We start from the raw sequence: 13,068 nt of genomic DNA, 5'->3' as shown, positions 1-13,068 counted from the left end.
CAGAAATGCAACATTTACCAAAAAAAGTACGCTTCTTAATGGTTAAGTTTCAGCACACAATCAAACTTCACTTTGCGTTAGAATTTTTTTCTCTTTTTTTTACTGAGCCTTGGAAAAATAAGAAACATGTTGCAGCCTAAAATAAATTACACAATAATGTACAATATATATATTTATACACATTCATATGTATATATACACATATATTGATAAAGGATCGCAATTGTAAGATTTCATCTGTTCTAAGCTACCTGCCCCCACCCCAAATCTAGAAAATGGCTTTGAGAACAATTAAATAAAGTCATTTTACTGCTCTACACCTTATAGAAAAATATAATTTGGCTAAAGAAACCTTGAAATGGAACATTTCAAGACATTTCCTCTCGGATTATGATTACATCATGTCATGTGGTCAAAAGTAAGTTCCTAGACGGGCACCTGGGAGACCCACTTTGCCCTGTCTACGCATGCACACACCTGCTTGGAAAGTGTTGGCGTTTCCGATTCAACACCCAGAAACGCAGGAAGGTCCCAAGGAGAACAGGTACATTCCCCACCACATTTCCGCACCAACAGCAGGAAGCTGGTTGCATAAATCTGATATCCTTTGCTGGTTCTACAGTCAGCCCTGCCACATGAAGGCTGAAATCCTGGGCTTTTGTGACCTGTATTTGTGACGGATGAAGCATAAGCTCATTCAGTCACCAGAGCGCGGCCCATGTAGACATTCCCAGCCCAAGCAGATTAATGGGTGACAGATGAAATACTAATTCCTTTGGCCAGAGACACCGAACACTGCATTTCAAAATGCCTGCCTTCTTTCAATGCAGTAGGCTTTTTTCCACACAGTGCAGGTAAAACGTTGGAAGCGACAACCCTATACAGAGTTACCTCCGTTAAAGGGATATACCATGATATTCTCTGTATATGTTAGCATGTGTATATTTTTTTGAATAGACAGTACAAACAGCCATATTTTCAAAACACTGGATTACAACTTTGGTTTCTAAGTATTGGCTGTGGGTTATTTCCCCCCTTTGCCATTTTTCGTCACCTTCCTTTTGGGAAACAATTGCTTGCCTCAAACCTTAAACAACAGTATCCCGCACACCACTGAGCATGGAAGCCAAAGTCTCGTGAAGAAAGGATTTTAGACTGGACACTAATATTCTATATAAAGCGTCTGATTTAAATGTCCATAGTTGATTTTTTTAAAAAAACAACAACACAGTTATAAGGTTAGTGTAGCACAGATAACAACTGAGAAACCAGAGAACAGAAAGATTATTTTGCATCTTACCATAAACTCTAAACAAAAGTCTTGTCCTGTGTTTATCATGGTCTATTTAATGTATGCCACCTATCATTTTCTTGACCCCCGCCTCAGAATTCTGCTTTGCAGCAGCATACAACAGATTACACGGAACAATGAGAAAACCATAGTGAAGAACCCACCGTGGTACAGGTCAATAGATCAAAGTCATTTTCAAGCAAATAAAATAAAGCTAACAATGTGTGTCTCCCCCGTCCCAAAGGCTGCATTTCAAACCTCCCATTATTATTATTATTTTAAAAAGGAAGTGTGTGGGAAGCACTGGCAGAGGCAGAAAGGACGGCAGCAGAATCCACGAATAAGCCGACTTTGGTTGACAAATGGAGACCGTCGAAAGAAGGGAGATCCCAACTACCGTGTTGCGGCCACGTTCTCTTGAGTTTGCATGTGGTGAGAGAAGAATTTCAGTCGAAGGGAGAGGGAAGGGAAGCAGAGACTGTTCCTTTCAGTCCCTCATCCATGCCTGCATACTTGGTATGCTAGGGAATTCGTTATCGGAAACCTTTGGAATCAAGGCCTCTTTATTACAAAGAAACAATGAAGTATGCGAGAGAGAGAAACAGAGAGAGAAATACGCTTCCAGTTGTCCCTGCAGAGAACAGTCACCTGTCATTTGCTATTCGTTCTCTCTCATTTCGACAATGTCCGTCATTTCCTCTGTGTGAGGCATGTCAGTCATTGCAGAGTCCTCGCCTTCTGTTGCCGTCTCATTGTCGTTCCTCTTCTTTTTCTAATGGGGAGAGACAAGAGCATTGTGGGAGACAGCCTTGCACGTTTGCTTGGCTTTTAAAATGAAGGGAACCAAATAATCCCCAAGTGCTCAGCCCTAATTCTCACTGGAAACTACTCATGAAGTTAATCAAGTGGGAGTTCCCCCAATCGTGCCCTTTTCCTATCCTCCACAAAACAGGATGCTAGGCTGCAGTCACCAATAAGAGGCTGACTTTGGGCTCAGTGGGGAAATGTAGACTGAAAACAATATCTCCCCCCCCCCCCGCTAAGGCATCATAGCTTACTGTGGGGAAGTTGCTTCAGGTAACCAAAGAAAATGTGGTGGAAGTGTGCCATTCACATCACATATAGTTTGAGCTGCAGTCTATACCTGGAAAGGCTTATATTGTTCAGTGCTGCTTCATCCCCTCGCTTTTTTAAAAAGAAGAATTGTAAAGGACAAAATCATGTGTGCACTCATAGCAGCACAAAAATCTCTGTATGTCAGTTTACAGTTTCTCAAATTTGGGTTCCCAGTTGTTGTTGGACTACAACTCCCATCATCCATAGTGAGCAGGACCAGTGGTCAGAGAAGATGGTATCTGTAGTCCAACAAGAGCTGGAGACCCAAGTTTGAGGAACACTGGCTGACAGTGTGGCAGCACTTCCTGGGATGGCCACATGGCTATGCAAAATCAAGTAGTCACATGGGCTTTCCAGGAAGTTCTGATGAACTCGAATCTGCTTTGTTTATACAGTGTTGAAAGAGGAAAACAAGGTTCCACGGCTACCTAATGCAGTACAATAAGTGACGGTAAGTGGTCCACCCCCATTTGTTGAAAATAGGGGAACAGAACATCCAAACTGTGTTTCAAGGGCATGTTCAGTTCCCTCCATCTCAAGCTAATTTCAAAAACGGTAATCTCAGTGAGAGCTAGGACACAGGTTTCCTATTCCTGCTCCACGGAATCAATCTCTCTACGACAGCAGTTTCTTACCTGTTTCTGATAGACGTAACAAGCTGCTATTGCAACCATGGTAGATTCTCCTACAAAGCCCGCCAGAAGTGATCCTACTCCCAAGGTGGCTCCATGAACCCTAATCGCACGAGGAGAAGAAAAAATACACCAACTTTCATTATCATCTCTCTCACATATATACTTAATCCATGGTCACTGTGCTACTATAAGGAAGGGTAGAATTAAAATGATAAAGGATAGGTATTACAGACATTTTAAACACAGTTGTCACAGAGACTAACAATAGCTGCCTTGTCGCCTGTGACAATTCCTTCCTCTTAGTCATTGGCTCCAGTGGCACAGAATGTTGACTGGTAGCTGTCAACCTGCAACTTTAACCATCGCCAGCTACTGCACAAAGCGGAAACATGGACATGGCTGGGAGAAAAGACTTACAGTAGACATAAAGACAGGAGAGGCTATGTGCCAATGGTATGTCCGTGTAGCTTCAGAGTTAAGCAGGAAAGGACTTCAGCTAGGAAGGGAGCTTGAATTGCGACAAGCAGCACAGGTAAGTTCAGGAACCTGAGTGGCTGAAGGGACAGAATAGGCAGCAAAAGAGGAGCAGGGACTTGAAGAAGCGAGGGACACGGAGAAGAGTGCTCAGTGATCAGAAGATTTGCTTGCTACTTGAGGAAGACATGGGGGAGAAAGGGCTCAGCCTTTGGGCTAAAGCCAAGGGACATCAAGAAAAAAGACGCAGAGGGGACGAGGCTGAATTTCACGACTACATTGCTTTGAAATGATCATACAATACCTTGGCAGCTGCAGCTAGGTGAATGATGATTTTTATTATTTAGTAACCGAAAAAGAGAATTAATTTTGCAGCAAAACATTAGGAAGAACTTCCTGACAGTAAGAGCTGTTCGACAGTGGAATTTGCTGCCAAGGAGTGTGGTGGAGTCTCCTTCTTTGGAGGTCTTTAAGCAGAGGCTTGACAACCATATGTCAGGAGTGCTCTGATGGTGTTTCCTGCTTGGCAGGGGGTTGGACTCGATGGCCCTTGTGGTCTCTTCCAACTCTATGATTCTATGATTCTATGAAAAGCATGCCTTCAAAGCGGCCACTGTTCTAGCTAAAGTGCAAGGTAGGCGTTAATAATCTTCTTCTGACGTTTAAAGTAATCCTGTCAAGAGTTTCCTAGAAAGCCCAAATCATCATACTACAGCTACGGAACACACTCTAAATTCTGTTGCGGATTAGCCTAGGATCTTCGGAGGAAGGGTGGTATACAAATTTAATGAAGAAGAATAAATTGTTAGAAAATGGAAAAGAAACTGTTTTCTCTTATGCAAAGCACGGGTGTTAACTACGTTTTCTCTAATATGAAAAGCAGAACCTTTCAGCAAACTTATATCACAGACAGCAGAGCAAAGCACAGGTATTAAAACCAACTCATTAACAATGCCATCCTCTGTAGTGGTGATCCCCTCATCCCGTAAAAATAAGTTAAAGAAAAAGGCAAAGGACTCCTGGACAGTTAAGTCCAGTCAAAGGTGACTATGGGGTTGCGGCGCTCATCTCGCTTTCAGACTGAGGGAGCCAGCGTTTGTCCACAGACAGCTTTTTTGGGTCATGTGGCCAGCATGATTCAACTGCTTCTGGCACAATGGAACACTGTGACGGTAACCAGAGCACACTGAAACACTGTTTACCTTCCCACCACAGCTGTACCCATTTATCTACTTGCACTGGCATGCTTTCGGACTGCTAGGTTGACAGGAGCTGGGACAGAGCAACGGGAGCTCAGCCCGTCATGGGGATTCGAACTGCCAACCTTCTGATCAGCAAGGCCAAGTGGCTCGGTGGTTTAGACCACAGCGCAACCCCCGTCCTGTTGCCCGCACAAATAGCATGCAGGTGAATAGAAGAAGGAAATTATGGACACAGGGCAATATATGCATATTCTCTGAAGAACCATCAGGGCACTGTCATGTTGTCAGCTCAAGAATCTTGAGGGCTGTGTGCCAATTTCATTCTTCCTGCTGTCAAGAGAGTACAAGCAAAAACAACTAATGGTGCCCCCCTCCATAGAGCAAAATGGTTGGGGCTGATATTTCTGTGCATGGATACATTCACCATGATACACCATGAAATGAAATCTTTGAATGAGAGGGAAAGTATCTTTGAAGAAGAAGAAAATAAATTCCAGGTGAACTTGAGGACAGGCTATATAGCTCAATAGAAGAGAACATATTTTCCACGCATCTCCCGTTCAAAGGATCAGTTGCAGGTGATGAGAAACCCCACTCTCTGCCAAGAGAGACCTTGGAAAAATCACCATCGGCCAGAACAGATAATGCCAGGGTGAGGTGGACAAAGAGAGCTGCCTGACCTGGTATGAGGCATTTTTCTGTTGAGAACCTTTGAATGAGAGCTGAGAAGTAAAGGCTAAAAGAAGATGGGGCAAGGCAAGAGAGGCAGAGCTGACCCTGGAAACCAGACACAGGTGAACTGATCAGCCGATAGCTTTGTGGAAACAACTGGGAATAGTGCCAACTGCAAAGGACTGGATTGGATGGAAGGCTACAGCTACCAGTTTTTAGGCCTGTGACTGAACAGTGGTTCATTTCAGTGGTGTAGCAAACAAATGGTTTTCCACAATTTTTTAAAATTTTCTATATAAATATTACATACATGTCAAAAAAGAGTACAGTTATACAAATAATACGTTACCAAATACCAAAAAGCTACTAATAAGAAGAAAAAATACAGAAAATAAGAAAATGATACATAATGAAAAGAAAAAGGGGAAGGTGGAAAAAAGAGAAATAGAAAAGTCAAAAGGAAAATAGAAAAAGTTGACTTCCTTCAACCACTACACCGTTTATATGATCTCGTATCTTTAGTTGTCTGTAATCGTTTTGCATTAAAGGAGAGACTATTTGTTTATCTGTGGAACTTTTAGTCAGACTGAGCCAATTATAATTTTGGGAACCGACTTTCTTCATATAATTTGTAAAGACATCCCATTCTCTCCTGATTTTTTCATTTGGTTGGTTTCTTACTATTTCTGTTAATTTCGCCAGTTCGAGGTATTCACTTAATTTTAATAACCATTCTTTTGTTGGGTTTATGTTGCTTTTGCAATATTTCGCAATCACTATCCTGGCGGGCATTATTGCGCACAGACAAAATCTTTTATTATCTTTTGGAATGTCTGTTGTGAATAAACCTAATAAGAATAGTTCTGGGGTTATTTTTGTAAAGGTGTATCTTAATGTTGCTAACTGCAAAGGACTGGTTTGGGTGCAAGGCTGCAGCTGCCAGTTTTTAGGCATGTGGCTGAACAGTGGTTCATTTTGGTGGTGTAGCAAAATTTATGTAGAGCAGAAGTTTAGTTTTAGTTATAGTATAATAAAATAATATAGCTTGCTGCACCACACAGATGAGGATGCGTAGAAAGATAAAGGGCCAACTGTCATGTTAGATATCTCATTAATGAATAAATTCAGAGATGATGGCACTGGTAGCTCTTCTGGACAAATTTGCATCTGTGCGCATTGCAACAGAACTGCAGCAATCTCTTTTTTTAAAAAAAAGATATTCAGTTTTTCAGTTTAAAGTTTTACAGTCAATTATCCAACAACCAACAAAAAAACCAGATTCCAAAGAATCTCCTGGACATCTCTTCTCCCTTTTGTTAACCATTTCCTCCTGTATCTTTTATAATAACCCAAATCTTTTACATCTCCATTATATCCAAAATTCAACATTAAACTACAAGCGTTATTCCAATCCTACTAATGATTTTATCAGTTTACAATGGTTTTTAAGATAAATTATAAATTTTCCCCATCCCTGATTAAAATTTTGGTCTTCCTGATTTCTGATACAGTGGTGCCCCGCAAGACGAATGCCTCGCAAGACGGAAAACTCGCTAGACGAAAGAGTTTTCCGTTTTGGAGGTGCTTTGCAAAACGAATCTCCTATGGGCTTGCTTCGCAAGACGACAATGTCTTGCGAGTTCCTGCTGTTTTTTTTCCTCCCCCCCCCCTTTTCTAAGCCGCTAAGCCGCTTATCAGCTGATCCGATCAGCAGATAAGCTGCTAAAAGCCTCTAATAGCGCTAATAGCGCTAATCCGTCAATGGGCTTGCTTCGCAAGACGAAAAAAACCGCTAGACAAAGAGAATCACAGAACGGATTCTTTTCGTCTTGCGAGGCACCACTGTACTCCCAGTCATTTTTGCCATTTTGGCATAATCCGTCAGCTTCACCTGCCATTCTTCTACCTACCAGTGGAGCAATTTCATGTGGGTGGATGAGACTGTGGTTTTATTTTATGCATGGGAGATTTCGTGTGCCTCTTATGTTTTGGGTGATGTGCTATCCAGGGGCTGAAAAAAAGGGAACCAGACGAACTTACCCCAAGTAAGGCAACACAATCAGACTGGTGATGAGGACAATGATCCGCAGTACTGAGCTGGGAGCCAGCACAAAAGTCTTTTTTAACGTCATCAGCCATCCTGTCAAATGTGCTCTTACTGTGACTGTAAAAAGAATGTGGGAAGAACAATCAGATACTGGCAGAGAGAGTTTGGCTGCGCATCCTGCCTGTAGCAGAGTGCATTCTGACTCTCTCTGGATAAACCATTTGGTCTCCTGTGGCCAGTAGCAGCTGCTGAGGTGGCAGAGGCACAGCACCATTGCTCCCCTGGCTTCCTAACACAGTGGGTCACTGGCACTTGCTGAGATGGAGGGGTGAGGCACAGGAACCACAGTCCAGTGTGGTCCGTGGTTGCAGAGCCAATCCAACGCATTGCACTGGCCTAAGCTCTCAATGCTACCGCCTGCAGCCCTCAGAGATCATTTGCTGACAAGTTCACGACAATATCCGTAGTTTGCATGATGGAAGTTCAAGTTTAATATGGATGGAAGTTTAATAACAGCTCCCCATGGGCTGTTATTAAAAGCTGCAGATAGTCCATGCAATTAAACCACCAACATTTCAGATATGAGGACAGCAGGTACGCAATTAAAAGATGCCACTTAATAATCACAGTCCTGCCTGTGAGAAGTATAATGGGTGGGGAAAACCTTGCTGGACAAAACAATTAGAATGCAGTGGTACCTCGGGTTACAGATGCTTCAGGTTACAGACTCCGCTAACCCAGAAATAGTACCTCAGGTTAAGAACTTTGCTTCAGGATGAGAACAGAAATCGTGCTCCAGCGGTGCGGCGGAGGTAGGAAGCCCCATTAGCTAAAGTGGTGCTTCAGGTTAAGAACGGACCTCCTGAACAAATTAAGTTCTTAACCCAGGGTACCACTGTACTCTCACTTGCTGATAAAAATCTAAACATTTTGTTTTTACTTCTATTTGTTCTTTATCTGCACATAGAAAACAAAAACATGAGAAAGGTTCTAGCCGAAAATCTCTTGAATGTGCTAGATTTTGACGTGCGGGAAACCTAATAATAATAATAATAATAATAATAATAATTTATTTATTTATACCCTGCCCATCTGGCTGAGTTTCCCGAGCCACTCTGGGTGGCTCCCAATCAAATGTTTAAAACAATACAGCATTAAATATTAAAAACTAAATGTCAGGGCTGCCTCAGGTCTCAGCTCACAAAAGACCAACGCCAGGTTCTTCTTATATACAAGGATGTTTATTGCAGTTCATTATTGCTTTCACAACCGAGGCGCGCAGCCCCGCGTCTCTTAGCCTAGACGTTTTAAGTCCCCTCTGAATCGGTCCCGCCCCTACACCAGCTTAAGAGGCTTGTGCTAGTCCACCTCTTCCTGTCTTTCCTTTTCCGCAGGGTCTTTCTGCCCCCCTGGGTCCCTTCTCTCCTGCTCTCTCCTGAAGCGGATTCCTCAGATGCCTGTCCCCCCCTCCTTCGTGCTTTGGGGCCAGGCTCCTCCTCCGGGCTCTCTCCATTTCCGCGCGCCTCCACATTTGAACTTGGCGCGCGTTTGCTACCCCTGACCTTCCTCTTGACACTTACACTACTCCCTGTACTACTCTCCGCCTCTTCCGGCAGGACGTTCTGCCCCGATCTCCTTCCCCTGTCTCCTTCCTGCTCTGCTCCGTGTGTCACACTGGGAACTCCACTCTCTTCACTTCGTTCCTGCTGGGAAGCCGGCCCCGATCTCCCACTCCCACTCGGGGTTTCCCTGCTGCTTCCCTGCCCCTGGCATGTCCCCCCTGTGAACCCCCTTGGCCTGACTAGGGGCGCCCCCTTCTGGGAATCCTCCGATTCACTTGAGAGACTCATGGAAGACCTCAAGTCATTGTCCTCCTCTTCCTCACAGTCCTGGGATTCTTCCCCATCGCTCTCCGTCTCCCCCCTCACCTGTGCCTCTGTCCCTGAACCCCTGACACTAAATATCAGGTAATTGTTTATCTCTTTGACATCTGAAGGGAGGGTGTTCCACAGGGTGGGCGCCACTACCGAGAAGGCCCTCTGCCTGGTTCCCTGTAACCTCACTTTTCGCAATGAGGGAACCGCCAGAAGGCCCTCGGCGTTGGATCTCAGGGTCCAGGCTGAATGATGGGGGTGGAGACGCTCCTTCAGGTATTCAGGACCTGAATGCATTCAATGATGCAATTGCCCACCTGTGGCCAGAACAGCAGCGGAGCATATGCCCGTGCAGTCTGGGGTGGGGCGCCCCCTAAGGGGTGTGGGGTGCAGAAGGCGCCCTCCCATGCGCCACAGTTCAGTGTAGGAGAGGTGGGGAGAAAGGTGCCACCCACTCTCAGCTACCAGGTCAGACCTGACCTGGCGACAGAGACGCTGCGGCTGAGGAAAGCTGCCCTCTTCCGCTGGATCAGAAGAACTGCTGCTGCCGGGTCAGGCCCTTCTCAAAATTGCACCCAGGGCCATGGCTACCACAGCACTCCCCACGCTACGCCTCTGGGCCAGAACAATACAGAGAGGCTTGCCACTTTCTCTGCTGTTTCCATTAACCAGGCCCAAGTGCCGCCTCTTGGTGACATTGCACTAAAGGTAAAGGACCCCTGACAGTTAAGTCCAGTTGCGAACGACTCTGGTGTTGCGGCGCTCATCTCGCTTTACAGGCCGAGGGAGCCAACGTTTGTCAGCAGACAGTTTTTCCGGGTCATGTGGCCAGCATGACTAAGCCGTTTTTGGCGAACCAGAGCAGCACACGGAAATGCCGTTTGCCTTCCCACCGGAGCGGTACCTATTGATCTACTTGCACTGTGTGCTTTCGAACTGCTAGGTTGGCAGGAGCAGGGACCGAACAATGGGAGCTCACCCTGTCGTGGGGATTCGAACCACCAACCTTCCGATCAGCAAGCCCTAGGTTCCGTGGTTTAGACCACAGCACCACCCACACTACGTATATAAAAAAAGCACCCATCTCCACTGATATAAATTATGGTGCCATCACTTGAATCTCTTTGGTTGAACCAGGCTAGACACTTACACAGGTCAGGGAGAAGGAAATGGAAATGCACAGGATTAATGTATAATCTGACGGATGGTTCCCTCCCTCCCTTCCCTTTTCCCGTACCTGGAACTGGGAAGAAGGAGAAGATACGAAGTGGAATGACACAGAGCTCCGCAAAGGCAAAATCCACTCCAATGATATCAACCAGAATCTTCTCAGACACATTTGGAGTCCAGAACATCACAAAACAGAGCTGGGGGAGGAGAACCGGAAAATGAAAAAAAAAGTTAAACATGTGACATCGTCCCATACTCTCAATTCTAAACGCATTTAGAAATGGTCCCTCATTTTCCCCTTGGTTTTTACTATATGTTCCCTGCACTTTGGGGTGGGCTATTAGGAACGATTTTAGTGCCTTGAAGAGTAAACACTCAAAGAAAAAACATTTTCAGATTTCTTAAGGTACTCTACTCTCCCTGCAGAATACAGTCTCATTATATTCTCATATTCATTCATATATATATATATATATATATATATATATATATATATATATATGCTTTCGTAGATTTTCACGGGTACAGGAATGCAGGTTTTGGTGTTTTCGGGTATCTTCCCGTGTAAGAGTTGGGGTGTCTAGGCGACGTTTCGACGAGGTCTCACTCGTCATCTTCAGGCTGGTGCTTTCGGCTTCTTGTTACTAGAACTTCTTGGGTGGTTTGCTGGAGCAGACACACACACCAACAAACTCCACAAACTAGAGAAACGCCAGAAGCCCAGCCACCCTCCACAACAACCCATGAAACAAACAGTACATAACATATCAGACAGGATCCTCACCTCAACTGAAACCAAAGTACTCTCCAAAGGTTTCAACTTTGCAGTCGCCCCGAGACGCATCCCCACGGAAAACATCATATGCGGAGTCGAAGCTAGCCTAACCAAAATCAACCCAGATGAAGCCAATAAAATCAGACTTGAAGTCACCAACATCCTCTGCTCCAGCAAACCACCCAGAAGCAATTTACACAAAGAAGAACAGAAAGCACTCACCAACCTGAGGAAAGACAACAACATAATCATTCTCCCAGCAGACAAAGGTAATGCCACTGTTGTGATGAACACATCGGACTACCAAGCAAAACTATCAAATCTACTCCAAGACCCTACCTACCAACCTATAAAAACAGATCCCACCACCTATCTGGAAAAAACCACCAAATCCAAAATAAAAGCCTCTCCTATCAGTGAAGAAATCCAGCTAAGAATCATCCCCAGAGAAAAATCATCCAGATGCCCCAAACTCTACGGTCTCCCCAAGATACACAAAGAAGGAACACCACTCAGACCAATAGTCAGCTCCATAGGCTCACCTCTACAAAATCTCGCTAAATTTCTCGCTAAGCAACTTCAGCCCTATGCAGAATCTATCACTTCACACGTTACAAACTCCTTCCAGTTCATAGAAACAATAAAGAAGCAAAACCTACATCCCGACGACCTACTTGTGAGCTTCGATGTTGTATCTCTCTTCACACAAGTGCCCATTAATGAAGCCTTGACAGCCATTCAAAACAAATACAATCCCCCCGAATACATCCTGGACCTGACCAACCACTGCCTAACCAACACGTACTTCATCCACAATGGACAAAGATACAAACAGATAGAAGGAGCACCTATGGGATCACCCCTCTCACCGGTCATCGCAAATCTGTACATGGAACACTTTGAAACCAATGCTTTAGACAAGTCAGAACACAAACCCAAACTTTGGCTCAGGTATGTTGACGACACCTTTGTAATTTGGCCACACGGGAAGAAAAAACTAGATAGCTTCCTCACACATCTCAACAGCCTACACCCCAAAATACAATTCACTATGGAAATAGAAGCCAACAACCAACTTCCCTTCCTTGACGTCCTAATCTACAAAAAACCTGATGGCTCCCTAGGACACACTATCTACCGGAAAAAAACACACACCAACCGCTACTTACATGCACAATCACACCACCACCCTGCACAAATAAACTCCGTAGCCAAGACTCTCATCTCCAGAACCAAACGCCTGGCTGACAAAGACCACTTGACAACTGAGTTACAGAATCTTTCAAATGTGTTAATCGCCAACGGATACCAGCAAAACAGGGTTACGAAGCTAATCCAAAAAGAAACACCCCCCAAAAAGCAAGACACAGAAGAAAACAATGGCATGGCCCTCCTTCCTTATATCAAGGGCACTACAGATAAAATTAGCAAAATCCTCCATAAACACAATATCAAAACAGCCTTTTGCACCAACCAAAAAATAGCCAATATCCTCAGAAACCCCAAAGATAAAATCCAGTTAGAAAACCAAGGGGTCTATGAAATACCCTGCAAAGTCTGCCCAGCCACGTACATTGGACAAACAAACAGACGAATAAATGCACGTATCGCAGAACACAAGAATGCCGTCAAAAAAGAAGAAAAAACTTCCTCTCTTTACCAACACATGAAAGAAACAGGACACGAAATTAATTTTTCAGATTCCAAATTGCTCTTTAACATGGAACACCACCACAAGAGAATAATCATGGAAGCCATCGAGATAGAGAAACACCCTCACAACATGAACAAGCGTGACGATACGTCCCGCCT

General features: G+C 44.4%; 1 protein-coding gene across 1 annotated transcript in view; it reads right to left on the bottom strand.

The window, feature by feature from the left end:
- Window positions 1–1,218: 1,218 nt before the first annotated feature.
- Window positions 1,219–13,068, bottom strand: part of ANKH (ANKH inorganic pyrophosphate transport regulator) — a 141,386-nt gene continuing 129,536 nt past the window's right edge. The window contains exons 9-12 of the mRNA XM_081206466.1: window positions 10,549–10,678; window positions 7,431–7,554; window positions 3,043–3,142; window positions 1,219–2,063 (exon numbers count right to left, since the gene is read on the bottom strand). Coding sequence (XP_081062592.1) covers window positions 1,950–2,063; window positions 3,043–3,142; window positions 7,431–7,554; window positions 10,549–10,678 — 468 coding nt within the window. The 3' untranslated portion in view covers window positions 1,219–1,949. The remainder of the gene's footprint in view (window positions 2,064–3,042; window positions 3,143–7,430; window positions 7,555–10,548; window positions 10,679–13,068) is intronic.

The sequence above is a fragment of the Podarcis bocagei genome (genome assembly GCF_964188305.1).
Source record: "Podarcis bocagei genome assembly, chromosome: 8".
Classification (NCBI taxonomy): Eukaryota; Metazoa; Chordata; class Lepidosauria; order Squamata; family Lacertidae; genus Podarcis; species Podarcis bocagei.
Note: the sequence above shows the minus strand (reverse complement) of the source record. Positions and strands in the feature narration are given on the sequence as shown.